This window comes from Pinus tabuliformis, chromosome 5_1 (genome assembly GCF_031772625.1).
Source record: "Pinus tabuliformis cultivar Carrire ecotype Pingquan chromosome 5_1, CPIR1, whole genome shotgun sequence".
NCBI lineage: Eukaryota > Viridiplantae > Streptophyta > Pinopsida > Pinales > Pinaceae > Pinus > Pinus tabuliformis.
In genome coordinates, this window is record NC_142305.1 from 925,075,558 (window position 1) to 925,090,442 (window position 14,885).

The following is a 14,885-nucleotide window of genomic DNA, read 5'->3' on the forward strand; positions in this document are numbered from 1 at the left end:
GGATGTAAAACTTGGGAAGTTATCCTTTCCTTAGTGGGAAACTGGTTGGTTTGGAGAATTTACGTATGTATGTAAAATTTGAGAAGTTACCCTTTCCTTAGTGGGAAGTGGTTGGTTTGGAGAAAAAGTAAAAGAAACAAGGTCACAGTAGATATTGATCTTCAGCATAGACATGGTTCTCTCCAGAATAAAGAAATCCTTAATTTAACCTAGGCAGTATACCTAGAACTCACAAATATAGAGGGAAAAAAATGGATCCGATAGATCTCCAGAATACATATGCAGAGACAATTAACTCGTGAGCCAATTGACAAATCTAGGGCATGGAAGTACTTTGACGGTGATTATGATTTGAATGATCAAGTAAAAAGAAATGTTGAAAATTTTTAAGCATATCTCTTGCTTTCATGACTACCAAAGGCCTAACTCAAAAGCAGACACTCGGTTCAAAGATGATGTCCAAGTAGAGCTGTCAACAGCTAGGTTATATCAGATGGCAAGGACAGAACAATGTTTAGCGAAAGAATTATTTTAGTTCATCAGATTTGCAACTGGTTTTATGGCAGTTTCGATATTTCTCTATAGTTATTGAGTCATCTAGGTAGACCCCACCCATTACTGCCTTACAGTGGTACTCTCTGTTCATGTCTAGTAAAGGCTTCACTCAGAGACAGACACTCAGTTAAGGCAATATCTAGGTAGGCTTAACTCAGACAAAGACACTCAGTTCAAAGGCAATATCTAGGTAGCAATTTATATCATAAAGCAAGGACAGCACAATGTTGAGTGATAACATTCTTTGTGCCAAAGATCTGAGACTGCCTTTATAGTAGTGTTGGTATTTGCAAGGACAGCACAATGTTGAGAGAGAGCATTCTTTTAGTGCACAGGATTTGAGACCTTTATAACAGTTTTGATATATATATATACTTTTGTTGTCATTTACAAATTTCTGGAATAACATAATTAAATTAAGCTCAGATCCATTCAAAATAAATTAACTTGAGATAAACAGATGCCTACAAAGAAAATGAAGTCGATAAAATAGTAAGCAGCTGTCCACCAGAGACCAAGGAGACCCCTCTTTGCAAGCGCGGAGCATGCCTCTCCATTCTTGAAACATCATAAATAACTATGCATATATGCACCAATGTAATATTGGGCCATAGGGCAAGTGTCGAGAAAAACTGAAAAAGAATTTACACCCTTTTTATCTGCCAGCGTTGTTCAACCATTCCAGAGGATATATATTTAATGGGCATCTATCTAAAACTTTGTACTTGGCTAATAGATTATATGATACTAGCCGAATCTTCATAGCTTATTTAGCTTTATTCTTACGCTGATGTTTCCCCACAAAATATAAGTCCCTCATAGAGCGTCTTTAATTTTGCTTTCTCTTTGGTTATTCAACCTTGGGAATCAAATCAGAATTTTCTTGCAGTTCAAACCAATGCTTTTGCTTTCACCTCAGTTATTCAACTGGAATCAAAACAAAATTTATCAGGTAAAACCAGTGTGTAATCTATTTTGTTAGATGGCTGAAATAATCACAAATCTATGACACTGTCATGAGTACCAACGTGCCATCAAAAGAACAACGCAAGTCATGAAACACGAGGCAAACCATGAAAAGCATTAGCGACCAAATAACTCCTCCCTACCATTACCCACCAAATAACTCATTTCGCTGCAAGAACCGGCAATGCACTTCTACAGAAAATATAAATGACTTAATTATTTCTTCAACAAAAAGCATGCCTTCTCCAATCCCTTGGATTTCACTAAAACACAGATTTATGGGATAATTATCAATACCATATTTGAAGAGAATGGATTCAAATTGAAGCACAAAGCAAAAACATGCCAAGACTACTAACTTGAATCCATTCACAAAAACGTATCCCAGCGTTAAATATGTAGAGATTAATTATTGCAGCAATAACAGCCAATTTTTGAAGCTAATAAAGTCGTTAATAAAGAAAACCTTTGCATATGCTCAAATTAGCTAATAAAGGAGAAAATTAAAAAAAACTTTGAAACATGAAAGGTAAAATTTGAAGCAAGAGAAAGTGAAGTAACAAGGTCCGTATCGAAGAAGCTTAACAAGAAGATTTCAAACAAATCCAGTAATTTGGGCATTCCAAAAAAAGGGTTAAAAAGTCATGTCATTTTAAGAAGAATTTCCTGCCCTGAAATGCTGCAACAATCTTCCCAATGATTTTGACAACTGGTATTATTTCACTTGGGCATATTCCCAAGAAATTAAATAGTCAAAACATTCCAGTGCTCCTCTGTAAACTCTACTGATTTCACTATTCATTGAAAGCAAAGCCTTTCCATAAATAAAGAACACAGCAATAATTACAAGTCACATAAGCTGCTGCTCCATTTCATCAAATGGCAATCTAGCAAGGTTCATCATCAGAATCCAAAAGGAAGCCAGCTGCTTTGAATCTATAGAATATTAAAATGCCCTAAGAGATCAAAATCGTCAGGCATGCCATTTGGCCAACAAGGCCTCTCACCTGGAAGTTGGAACCTTTAGAATAAACAATGGTATCCTTCTCCCTGATTCATTAATCTCTAATGAACGAGTAGTCCAAAGTTTAGAATGTCATTCACCCAAGCCAAGTGACATGTTAACATTAAGTGGGGGGGACGGAAATCAAAGGCCGTGATAACCTCTGTACCTTCACACATATTGAATTTAACGGAACAGCCTATTCCATCAGGTTTTATTATGAATTCGGGCACAAGTGGGATAATGGAGTCCTAAAGTCCTGGCGAGTATCAATCAAATACTGAAGTGGGTGGTAGTGTCTTGTTTCTTCTTGGCTACATCCTTCCCCATCAGTTCAGTCAGAACAAGGAAGCAGCCATTCTCAGTGTCCATCTGGTGTTAATCTGGAGGCATCCCTCCTCAGCCCAGGCAGAAGTGGAGATTTGTCGCATTGATCATGGGCATAATTATTCAGTTTTGGCCTGTTCCCTTGTGTTTTCTGCTATCAAGCTGGTGTTGGAATTCGAGTGGTTCTCAGCAACAGCTGAGGACTTTAAAAAAGAAAAATTGGAATTAGTCTTGAAAATTATAACCATCCAGGGTGTTGCCTTTTGTGACAAATTATGACATTCAGCGTGTCTTGTGAAGCCAAGAGGACCTTATAGCAGATAATAGGACTTTATTTTCTCTGCTACATGCAGAATTCTTGCAAAGGGAAAATCATAACAATGGTGTGTGGTCTTTATGTTGACCCCATTACAGCAGAAGAGAAACTGAGATTTTGGAGGCTGACTGCAATATATTACATCATCTGGTTTATAGCCTGGCTAGGAGTTCTCAGTCAGCAGTGTCCAATTTCAAAATTCAATAGGTTCTGGTGCTGAGGAAATCAAAGAGGAGTCATTTGTTCACCAGATGCCTGCAGATGTGGACATGGTTGGCATGAACCAGTATATCCCCAGTCTTCTGTGGAACAAGAGGCAGCAATAGCAAGCATGCTTTTCATTAATTCCAGGTTTTATCATAATTTGCAGAGTATGTCTGGTTTTAGGTGTCAATTATCCTTGTGAAGAATAGCAATGTTTTAACTTTTTTTAATTACTCTTAAAGTTCTGAGACAATTCCCGAACATAGACTGCGGGATAGTCCTACTTCTTTATTATATGTTGTCCAGTGAACCTGCAGCAATTTTCTAATACAAAATTTAACCATTTTCATTAAAAAAAAAAATTACACCATTAATATATATCAAGAAGCATCAATACATAATTTTTAGCTTTATTCATTCTAGCCTAATATCTACAATTTCAAAAGAAATCCAATCCAAGTAGTGTTCAATTGAAAACCAACCTTCTCGTCCACAAATATAATTTACAGATTTCTGATCCAGAATCCCTGACCTTGTGATGGAAAAATTAACTAAGTTCAAAATAAATTGTATTTGAAGCCTATGCTGTATAAAGTGTTATAAGTTTCCAACATGCGCATGCAATAAGGCCAAAGAGGACTAAAAACTGTACAAATATAAAGGCCTATGCCTAAGTGACTCAAGATAAGGCCTGTTTAAGCTCTCCATGGAAGCCAAACACTTGTAGTTCACGTAAGTCAGCAAACACAATTGTTTGCACCTGCCAAAACTTGCCTTATTATTCCACCTCTAAATTTTGAAAATGCAGTTCAAGAATGCTTCAACTTAACCTTCTAATTGAAAAAAAAAGGAAAACAGTTTAGATGACCACAGCGTAAAATAAGTGGATATATGAAAAAATACATTGCCGAATTGCCTAGCCAAGATTGCCAAGTAAACGCTCAACAGCTGCATGGACATTTCCACCAGTTGCAGTTAATGCACGGATGTTCTCCTGTGTGTCATAGAACCCCATTTCTTGTAGCTGCACTAATTGTGTTGCATAAAGTTGCTCTGCTGGCACTGTGTTAAGCAAAACAAAAACAATTAAGAGATAACAGCTAAATGCTGTGTTACTAGGGACATTGACTGCAAAAACATTCAAACATTACACAAACAGTTATGCTGCATAAGGTGAAATTATTCAAAAAGCATTCATTAATTGAAACAGAAAAGCCACTCTAGCAATTTTGATAATTTTCCTTATTGAATCAGTCAATTGCAGCTGTTAGGGGTTAAAAGGAGAAACCATTAGATGCACTTTGTGTGTCTCCACTGCCCAACCCTCCAAACATTCCCAACAGAGCCTCCAATCCCAAGTTGTTGCTTCCAGTTGAACCAGTTTGACCCTGTGCCCTGAAAAGAAAAACTTCAGAGCTTTAGAGCTTACCCAGCATCCAAATTCCAAAAACATTCTTAACAAAACACACAGAAAGCACTATATTGCAATTAACATCAACTCCCAAGTCCTCTGTCGTTTAGAAATGTCCTATGTCGTTTACAAATGCATATATATAAGCCACGGAACTAATATAATCAACAAAAGCCACAGTTGGTTAATTGATTGTACTTGATTATTACTAGAAAAAATAAGCATTGTTCTTTGAGATCATTTTTGTGTAATTTAATAGTTATGTCAATGCATATTCACACTAACGTTTCAATCAACCCTGTATACAACCTCCTTTGCAGCATTACAAATTATTGTCCACCAGAAGCCCTCTGGACGCAAACTAATCACAAAATTGAGTGATAGTGGAGGACAAATTAAGTTGAGACAACTAGATTTCCAGAAGGTGCAACAACATACGGATGAACACAAAAAATTATTTTGTAAATGTAGTAAAAGTTTTAATTTTATATCAGTAGCTAGCAAGCTCTCATTTCATATCATAGTTTTAAAAACCCGCCAGGTCGAACAGCTAACCAGTCAAACCGGCCAGTTCATTAGGCTTGGAGGTCAACCCGGCCAGTCCAATGAACCCAGTTTGGGCTGAGGCAGACCCCAGTTTGGTACCAAACCAGTCATAAACTGGTCAATTTGGTCCCAAACCGACCGATTCAATCATAAACCGACCAGGTGATTGTCAGTGCAGCCAGACCCACGCACAGTTGTTTTGGGCTGCTGTGAGTGGTTTTGAGGGAACCTAGGGGCTGTTTCCCTCCAAAAACAGCCCCTCCAAACCTTTAAAAGCATTCCTTGCCTCACACATCTCATTTGGAGTTTTTGTGAACTTCATAGTGAGCTTGGAGAGTGCTGAGTTTTTGCTGGATTAGTGTAACCGCAGAAAGTTTGGGCTGTGTTTGTCATTTTGGGGCTGCTTTGGAGCTACTTTGGAGCTGTCTAATGAAGTTGGCATCTTCAAGAGGAGGCTAAAGCTAGGATTTTCACTTGAAAAAAAACCATATTTAGTTGATGTCCATGTATTTAACTATTTTTTTGTGTTCTTTCAAATTTCAACATTTAGTTTTCAAGTCTTGAATTTCAACCTGTTTGTAAGCTAAATCTGCCCCATTTTTTTCCAAATTTATCTTAAGGTTTTCCATTTTACTTTTTTTTAGATTTGCAGAATTATTTCCTTTGCAACTTTCAAATATTTCATTAGCCACCATGCCTCCAAAAGCCAAGGATACTGCATCAGCTCTCATTGTGATATGATTGATGACAAAATGATCTACAAATATTGCCATAATTCTGTTGGAGGGTGTATTTACGGGTTGAAACTTGAAACAACACTTGGCTGTGATGAGAGGCCAAGTAAAGCCATGTAAAGCACCAAATAAAGTGATAGGGAATATTAAGGCAGAATATCTTGAGAAGTTTCAGAAATTTGAGAATAAGGCTAGGGATAAATCATAAGGCTATCCAAGAAGAAACTGCGAGGAAGAAGGAAATTTTACAAGCCATGAGAGCTGGTGTGTGTGAATATTTTGAGACTCAAGACTCCCCTTCTATCCCTTCCACCAATGTCCATGACCCCTTCCACCATGTTCCTCCTGCTCTTGGGTCTTATAATCAATGCCAACAATCTAAAGGTAAAAAGAGAATGAACATCAAGAGTCATTTCTCAGCTTGCTCTGGGATCTTATAATCAAGGCCCAACACTGTAAAGTAAAAGGAGGATTAACATCAAGATTCAAGAGTTATTTCTCAACTTCCCCCACCACTACCCCTACTAATGCCACTTCCTCCCAACCAAGTCTAATTCTACCCACTTTGAATAACCACTGGAAAAAGCAATGCAAAGAATTTGCTTTTCAATACTGCTAGATGGTGGTATGATGCAGATATCCCCTTTAATGTTGATTGTTCACCTTATTGCCAAGCTATGTGGGGACTCTATTATATCTATAGGAAATGGCTCCAAAGGCCCTAGTATGCATAAGCTGAGCAGAATTCTTTCAAAAAGAGAATTTTTGCATTGACGAATATTTGACTGAGTATAGAGAGTCATGGGCCAAAACAGATTGTTCCATCAAGTCAAATGGATGGACCAATGGAAAGAACCGCACTATCATTAACTTCCTTGTTTCTTTCCCTCAAGGAACCATGTTTTTGAAATCACTTGATGCATCTAATAGAGTGAAGGATGCAAACCTTCTATTTGATCTTTTGGATAAGTTGATAAAAGAAGTGGGGGAGGAGAATGTTGTGCAGGTCATCACAGATAATGCCTCAAACTATGTTCTTGCTGGAAAGATCCTAGAGTCCAAATATAGGACCATACTTTGTTGCACATTGCATACGCCTCATGCTTGAGGATGCAAGCAAAGTGGAGTGGGTAAAGAACATTGTAGAGCATGCCAAGAGCATCACAAAATACATCTACAACCATTCATGGGTATTGAGCCTAATGAGGAGAAATCCTGGGGCAAGGATATTGTTAAGTCTGCAATTACATGATTTACAATTCACTTCCTTGCATTGCAATCTCTCAATTCTCAGCAACAAAACTTGCAGAAAATGTTTTCTTTTGATGAATGGAATTCATCTCGGTGGGCTCGTAGACAAGATGGCAAAGACACCAAAATGAATTTTTTTGACAACTATTTTTCAATAAAGTCTGCAGAGGTTCTGAAAATTGGCAAGCCCCTTGTTAAGGTGTTACGAATGGTGGATGGGGAAAATTGGCCATGGGCTACATCTATTGGGCCATGGATCAAGCAAAGGAGCATATACGGGCAGCTTATTTAGGTTCTCATTTGCCTATTTAGGGCTACCAAACTGGACAAAAGTCTTCAGCTAAGGATGACAGTGGGCTTAGTAGCAAAGGTCAACAGCAGCCAAGGAGAACAAAGGGCTTAAGGGATTTACCCAAGTATATACAGCAAGTGAATTAATTGTTGTAAGTTTTGTTTTTTTGGGCAGATGTGAGTCTAAGGGACTAGGCCTCAGCCCTACTTGTACAGGTCAAAGGATAGAGCTGATATTGGCAATTGTAGAAGGATTGTAAAGGGCAATGATCCCTGATACAGGAGCCCTAAGGATTTCTTATTAATCGAATTGTAAGAAACATGTTTGGGCTTTTGACTTTTGACAATTTGGAGTCTTTAAAGACCTCAAAAGACATCATTCAAATGCAGTCCAAAACTTTTAAATGCATAAAATCCATTCGAATGTAGTTCAAAACTTTTAAATGCATGAAAGCCTCCTCTTGGGAAAAAGTAGCAACAGAAAGATGCAAAATAAAATTGAAATTGCTCTTATATTCACCAGCACATGTGTTTCAAAAAACTTGCCAAGATTTGACCAAACCAAACACATCTATTCCAGTCAAAATGAGTTGACTCACCAAGTACCTCACCCTACTCTGAGAATTCTATTACAGATGACAAAAAAGAACTTTGACAACTGTAGCTAAAGGAGAACAGAATAGAAAAAGGAAATGGGCATACACAGTCCACTGCTAACTTTTCTTTAGAAATACTTGATGAAATATGACCATCAACCTCTCACGTCCACATATTTCAGAGTTATCATAGTAATGGATATTCAATAAAGTTATAAACAAAAATCAGGGATATTATAAGAGATAACAAGCAACTCTAAAAGTGCAAATACAATGGCTGAGAAGACACAGAACTAAGCTTGAAAAGTAAAACACAACCCTTAAGTGTAAGGAACAAAATATAATTCCAAAGTTCAAGCACTAGCATGCATATAAAATACATGATAATGTGCACACCAGAGAATGACATACTTTTTTTTGGTTAGTGTCCGTGACTTACAAGAACTATCTTGTGGCCTAAGAAACCATGACCCAGGCTCATCTCAACCATCAAAGTCAACCAGGGATCACACCCAGCCTTCGCCACACCAACCCTTAACATGGCTGGCTGGCTTTTTTTGGTGTCTCCTCTCAACTACCACAAGTTTCAAACCTTGGCCGACATACAGAACAAAACCCTCAAAATCCAATCATGCTAGTGGGAATGTCATTTTTAAGGAAGGGCATATGGGTGGGCTTTGATCCACTTATTTGTGCACAGGTCACACGATCATTAATAAAATCTCTCTGGGTAATGATAGTTATACTTGATTACACAGATAGGGTATAGATATTGAATGATCCTTCCACAAAAAAATGTGATAAGTGTTAATGTATCTACTTAATATTAAGAACTCACTACAGGCTTTCAATACAATGCTGCATAAACTAACTACTAGGGTATAGATATTGAATGATCCTTCCACAAAAAATTGTAATAAATGTTAATGTAGCGACTTAATATTAAGAACTCACTACAGGCTTTCAATATAATACTGCATAAACTAACTACTTACTGGCCTCCCGTCTGTCGAGGTAACTGAGACATGAGAGATTGCTGCAATGATAGCAGTTGCTGCAAAAACATGCAAATTATAAACAAATATGTAAAAAGGCAAGAAATGGAAAAATTCAAAAAAAGGCATCACTGAGGAATTGAATCTACCTGCATGCTCTCTGGACTTGTTAGCTGCCTAAGAAATTCTGGACTTTGCATCATTTCTCTAAATTGAGAATTGTTCTCTAACATTGGACGGAACTGTAAATACAATTTACAATTTACATTAGAAAACCCACATAACCAAAGCAGAGGTATTAGATGCAACAGCTGTAACAAACTGGCATAGATCCATCATAATCCTGGACCTACTAAGCACCGAGAGGGATTGAAAAACCCAGTTGCAAACTTCTCCCTGCTTAGAATATCCAGGGGTTAATATGGGCCTATGCTAGATTTTGCTCTTTTTTATTTTGATAATTAATAGGTCGGGTTTTTGTTTAATTTGATATTAGAAATTGCACATCAACTTATTTCCATTTTAGTTTATTAGCGTTATCAACCCATGTTACACATATCTCTTGCACCCTGGGGGATAGAATGCACCAAGAGAATACTCCATCACATGCAATTATGTGGAAACAGTAAAATTGGAGTACAAATTTGAGGAAAGCCTCATAAACTACTTACCTGATTCATATATTGAGGATTTGAAAGTAGTCCTTGCATCATTTGAATAACAGCAGGATTTTGTAGCATCTGTTGCATAACAGCAGGCTCGAACAATGCACCACCCATCCCAGCAAAGTCTGGCAAAGCAGCACCTGGTACTCCCCCAATGCCTGTCTGCCTTGAACCAGGCATTGGGGCAGTCCTTGCTCCTGTCTGGGCACCAGGAGCTCCTGTCCCTGGTGTGTTTGCTGGAAAAAATTCAATGACACTCCCTCAAGATCAAAAACAGGTAGCGGAAAAACAACAAATTGACATTCAAAAACACTGTTACAAGTACAAAGCCAATAAAGTAACTTACATGAAGGATTCCATGGATTGGGAAGGGGATTTGTATTTGGAGCAGGTGAGCCAGTTGCATCAGATGCAGTGGTTGATGGATTTGTTGTTTGGGCTCTAGCCTGGCCTGGGCCTTGTCCAAACAGAGCAGCAAAAGGATTAGAGCCCGAGTCATTCCCACTGTCGCCTCCCATTGTTGTCGCATTGAGAAATGGCTCTTGAACTGTTTCATACATACGACGGAGCATGTTAAAGCCTTCAGTATTTCTCATCATCTCTCGCATGAGTTCAGGATTCCTTGCTGCATCCAAAGTCTGTCTAAGAGTGCCAGGATCATTGAGTATGTGCGCAAGGTCTGGGTTCCTGTCAATAATTTCCCGCATCTGCGGATTACTCATAATCAAGTTTCGCATCAAATCGGGGTTGTTCATAAGGTTCTGAATGGCAGGCATATTCATCATTTCACGAATCATGTTGGGGTTCTGTGTAAGTTGTTGCTGAACCTGTTGCAACTCAGGAAGTCCTGCACCAAACAAACCTGTTGGATTGTTCCCACCCAGGCCATCTCCACCCAAGCCATTTCCACCAAGTCCAGGGAAGAGTAAGCCTCCTAGACCTGATCCACCAAATCCTCCATTGTTATTCGATGGCACTCCTTGCACAGGTTGTGCTGGCATACTATTTGGAGACACAGTATTTTCTGCAGCAGCAACATTGGCAGATGCGGAGGTTGATGCACCGCGGACCAGATGGACAGTGTGATCACTTTGCAGACCTGCACAAGCGTAATTACAAAAACCTTGCAAAATGAAGTGAAGGCAGCAAGAAAAAACATCCAGTAAATCAATTAGCCATCTGCAATCTCTAAATGTTCCCTTCTTGAGATGTATATATCATATAATTCTAAGGATAATAGAAAAGGTTGGAAGTATTTTAGACCATAGTAATCACAAATCATAAAGAATAGTTTTGCTTTCGCAGACCACACCACTGTACAAAAGAATAAGTATTTTAGACCACATTAATTACAAAAATAAAAGTTAGTTTACATTTCAAACACTCTACAAGAGTGTCCTCAGCTACTAAGGAAGGACATCTTATCTACAAGGTACTGAAACAGCAGTTGCAAGACCAACAACAATACACATCATACAAATATGAATGTTCAACAATCAGAAAGTAGCAACTGCTTACAATCTTAAATGTAACTAGGAGTTAAGCATGTTTTAGAAATAACAACCAAGAGTGAATTAACTCATATTTTGCAGATTTGTCGCATGGATGGTGGCAAGCAACATGATGATTGATCCTTTAGATATCTACAGAATATTCTCTCGTTACAGGAAGATATGATCTCTAAATACATAGGGAAGCTTATAAATCAAAGGCATGCACACAATACACGCACGATAGAAAGTGGCATGGATTCGTTTGTAATCTGACATGTCAAAAGAGATGAATTTGTCAGTAAAATCATTCGCTAAGTTAAATTACAAATTCAAACTTTCTGGTAACAACCCAGGTATGAAAAATATAAATATGCACGCATATCCACAACCAAACTACATCCCATTAAAGTATACAGCCCTCAGAATTTTCCAGGCAAAAAGTTCCGAGTATTAGCTGCACTTTGGACAACAAACCCAAAAACACCAGAATGGCAAAATAATGGTAATTTCCACTACAAATGGGTAAACACGGACCGGGAAAGCATTTTAGAGTCTTAGACCAGATTTCTAAAGGAAACAAAAGGACAAACATATGCTGGTGAAACATTTTGGAACAGATTATCTTTCTTTCAACTACTACTAAAAGAACAATGTTCATTCTTCCCTGCTTCTAAAGCCACATATGAACAAATTGCATGTGTAGCTAGTGATCATGAATGAACAGTGAATTACTCCCACCGTGGCCTCTTTTCTACAAACAAGAGAACTTACTCCAAAAAAATATCACAAAAGATTGATGGATGGATGCAGGGATCCCTGCATCCATCTTACAGGGTATTTGTTTTCAGAAATGTGCCACGGCTCCTGCAAATTACTAACAAATTACTAATAATACCATATGTAAGATAGAGAAACAGGGGAAAGAGAAAGGTACCGTAGCTGTGAAGAGAATTATCATCCTTGAGAATCCGACCCTTGTAAATCAATCGCTGTTGGTCTGCGGGAATATCGCATTTCTCGGCCAAGAGCACTTTAAAGGCCCCCACCTTTGCTTCCAAGTCTGTCTCGACGCTAAACTTCGATCCATTGGTGCACCGAATGTGAATGATTGCCGCGGCAGAAGCATTTCCGAGTCCGTTTGCCTCCTCTGAAGCCGCGCTCTGCTGTGGATGATCTCCTTCTCCTCCCATCCCTTCCTTCCTTCACTCACCTAACCCCCCCTCCCAAACTCACGGGAGGTTATTGCAAAATCTGCAAAACAAATAACGCGGAAAATTCCATCAAATTCCTTCAAGATCTGCTCAAGCCGGTACCCAAAACGTTTACCAAGCTCGGCATTTCTCGTTTATCACACGCTGTATCGCTGGAATTCCGCTTGCCAATAGCATGGGGGTTTTTCTTGGCGTGGCAGCCGTGAAATTCGAACCCTGGAGGGACTTGCATAAAACAACTCATCTCTCACCGCTTCGACCATGGCCGAGACAAGTTATTAATCACCTTCCTTCATAGCTGGCCATTCACCAAAATTCACAATCGAATAGAAACCATCAAAGCATTAAAACTAGGGCATCATACGTACCTGTTAAAGGTTCGAAAACAGCAGAGGTGGACGGTTCGAACCCCGCGCGGCCCTGAAACCCTGGGCTTTAAGAACGAACAGACGGACGGCAGTTGAAACGGGATTTGATTGAAGCAACCACGCCGACCGATGTAGTAGTGGGTTGGATCTGTGAGGGAGGCCGTTCAATGCGATGTAAAGGTAAAATATAGTGTGCAGAGATATATATATATATGTATATATACCCTATCGTGCTGTGTGCGCAGATATTTATATTTATATACCCCTATCGTCTTGCGGGGAACCAAGAGGAAGAAGAAGGGGCTCGTCTTCCAGCGATTCACTTCTCTCCGCCCAGCTACGACAATTACGCAAAGCAACCCCACGCACTAAACAGAAAGTCACGACATACATACATATGCCCTCGTACGCTGCCTTTCTCTTCGAAACCGAGCGGATCACAAGAAAGGAATATATAGGGATTGCCTCTCTAAATATCTCTGGGAGGAGGAGTACGTATTCGTTTTCATTTAAACCCAATAAAATCCATTTCTGGTGTGGTATTCCTCTTTATTAAAGACCAATCAATTATAACCGAAGTGAGCTATAGTGGTGGCCACAACAAATCAACCTATATCATGACGTGTAGTTGTGAATTTTCCAACCAAAGAAAAGAAAAGTGGAGGCAAAGACATTCACTTTTACTTTTATTTTTGCTACAGGCTAAATTTAATTTTTTTTTTTTCTCACGGAGGTTAATAATATGTTTTTTCAATTAATTATAAGAAGTTATTTTTACGATGAGTCATATTTGTTGGCTTGAAATTTCGACTAAAAAAGATTATTGTGATGGATCTGGAAATGTCAAACCAAAACTGTTGTACTCACATAAGTTTTAACTCTAAAAGTTGGTCTTACTATTCTAATTCTAATTCGGATGTTAGAGGCTCAATAGAATTTGAACCATATTTTCAAGATCGAGAGTTTCATTCTTTCTTTCGTTTAAGATCTATTCATAAATCGATAATCAATTTAAGGTCCTTTAGCTTTAGTGAGACATTAAGTCATACACTACAGAGATAAGGGATACAAAAAGAAGAATAAGAGATTTGGCATTAAGGCATTGAATCTATTTATGCATTCAAAAACACGTTTTAAATCAAAAGAAAAATCATGATTCTCCAAAAATTGTATTGCTAGATTCTAGTAAAAAGATCTAATAGAAGAGTTAAAGTGCACCATAATTTTCATTTCTAAATTGATGTCTTAATTTTTTAAATATTGTTGTGGATTGTACGAGTGGAGTCATAATAAAATAATCAATTTTATGATATTTTATAATAGCTTTTTATGAATAGAAACCATATATTCACTTTATCATTTATTTGTCAACAAATAATCCATAGCTTACCTACTTAGCCAACATGGATATTATTTCCCCCAATGGGGAGAAGATCGAGGAATAGTGCAACTTGGGGCCATATGTCTACCACCCTATGAACATAAGCAAATTGAATAAAGGGGATGGTGTGGCCACCCTCGCGCATGCAACTACATGCGAAAATATTACCCCTCGAAATCCATTAGGAGAGCCAAAGGAATGAGAAGAGGGATGCAACAAGCCGACTTGTGCAGTGACCTTGTGGATATTTTGGTTATTGTTTGTAGATATGAAATATGGGCATGGATTTGATCATATTTCCAATCTAGTATGGTATGTTGGCAGCCAAGCAACCAGGATAATTATCCCACCAGCTTATTACACTAGAAGGAAACCTTGTGTCAGTGGCACTGAAAAAAATTGTGCTCTAAAGCTTCGAGAGATGGTGCTTAAAGAGAAAGTCCATAATTCAAGTCCTGAACAGTCAGGACAAGGTTATGGCTTGATCACTCGAAGAGGATACAACTCACAAAGACCTGAGGTGGCTTCCAGTACTCTCCTTTTAATGATTTCATCGGTCTATGTAATTATGC

The 14,885-nt window shown here is 38.4% G+C and overlaps 1 protein-coding gene across 2 annotated transcripts; it reads right to left on the bottom strand.

Moving 5' to 3' along the window:
* Window positions 1–3,763: 3,763 nt before the first annotated feature.
* Window positions 3,764–13,368, bottom strand: LOC149167814 (ubiquitin domain-containing protein DSK2b-like). 2 transcript variants are annotated; one of them, XM_089433169.1, is made up of 9 exons: window positions 12,933–13,368; window positions 12,288–12,604; window positions 10,207–10,959; window positions 9,867–10,096; window positions 9,345–9,437; window positions 9,196–9,254; window positions 4,660–4,766; window positions 4,275–4,433; window positions 3,764–4,131 (listed from the first exon to the last, which is right to left on the bottom strand). In XM_089433169.1, the coding sequence occupies exons 2-8, from the start codon at window positions 12,541–12,543 to the stop codon at window positions 4,288–4,290; spliced, it is 1,644 nt and encodes a 547-aa protein (XP_089289295.1). In that variant the 5' UTR covers window positions 12,544–12,604; window positions 12,933–13,368; the 3' UTR covers window positions 3,764–4,131; window positions 4,275–4,287. The 2 variants fall into 2 exon arrangements, with proteins under 2 accessions (XP_089289295.1, XP_089289294.1); XM_089433168.1 differs by having other exon boundaries at window positions 3,809–4,433.
* Between the last annotated feature and the right edge of the window lie 1,517 nt (window positions 13,369–14,885).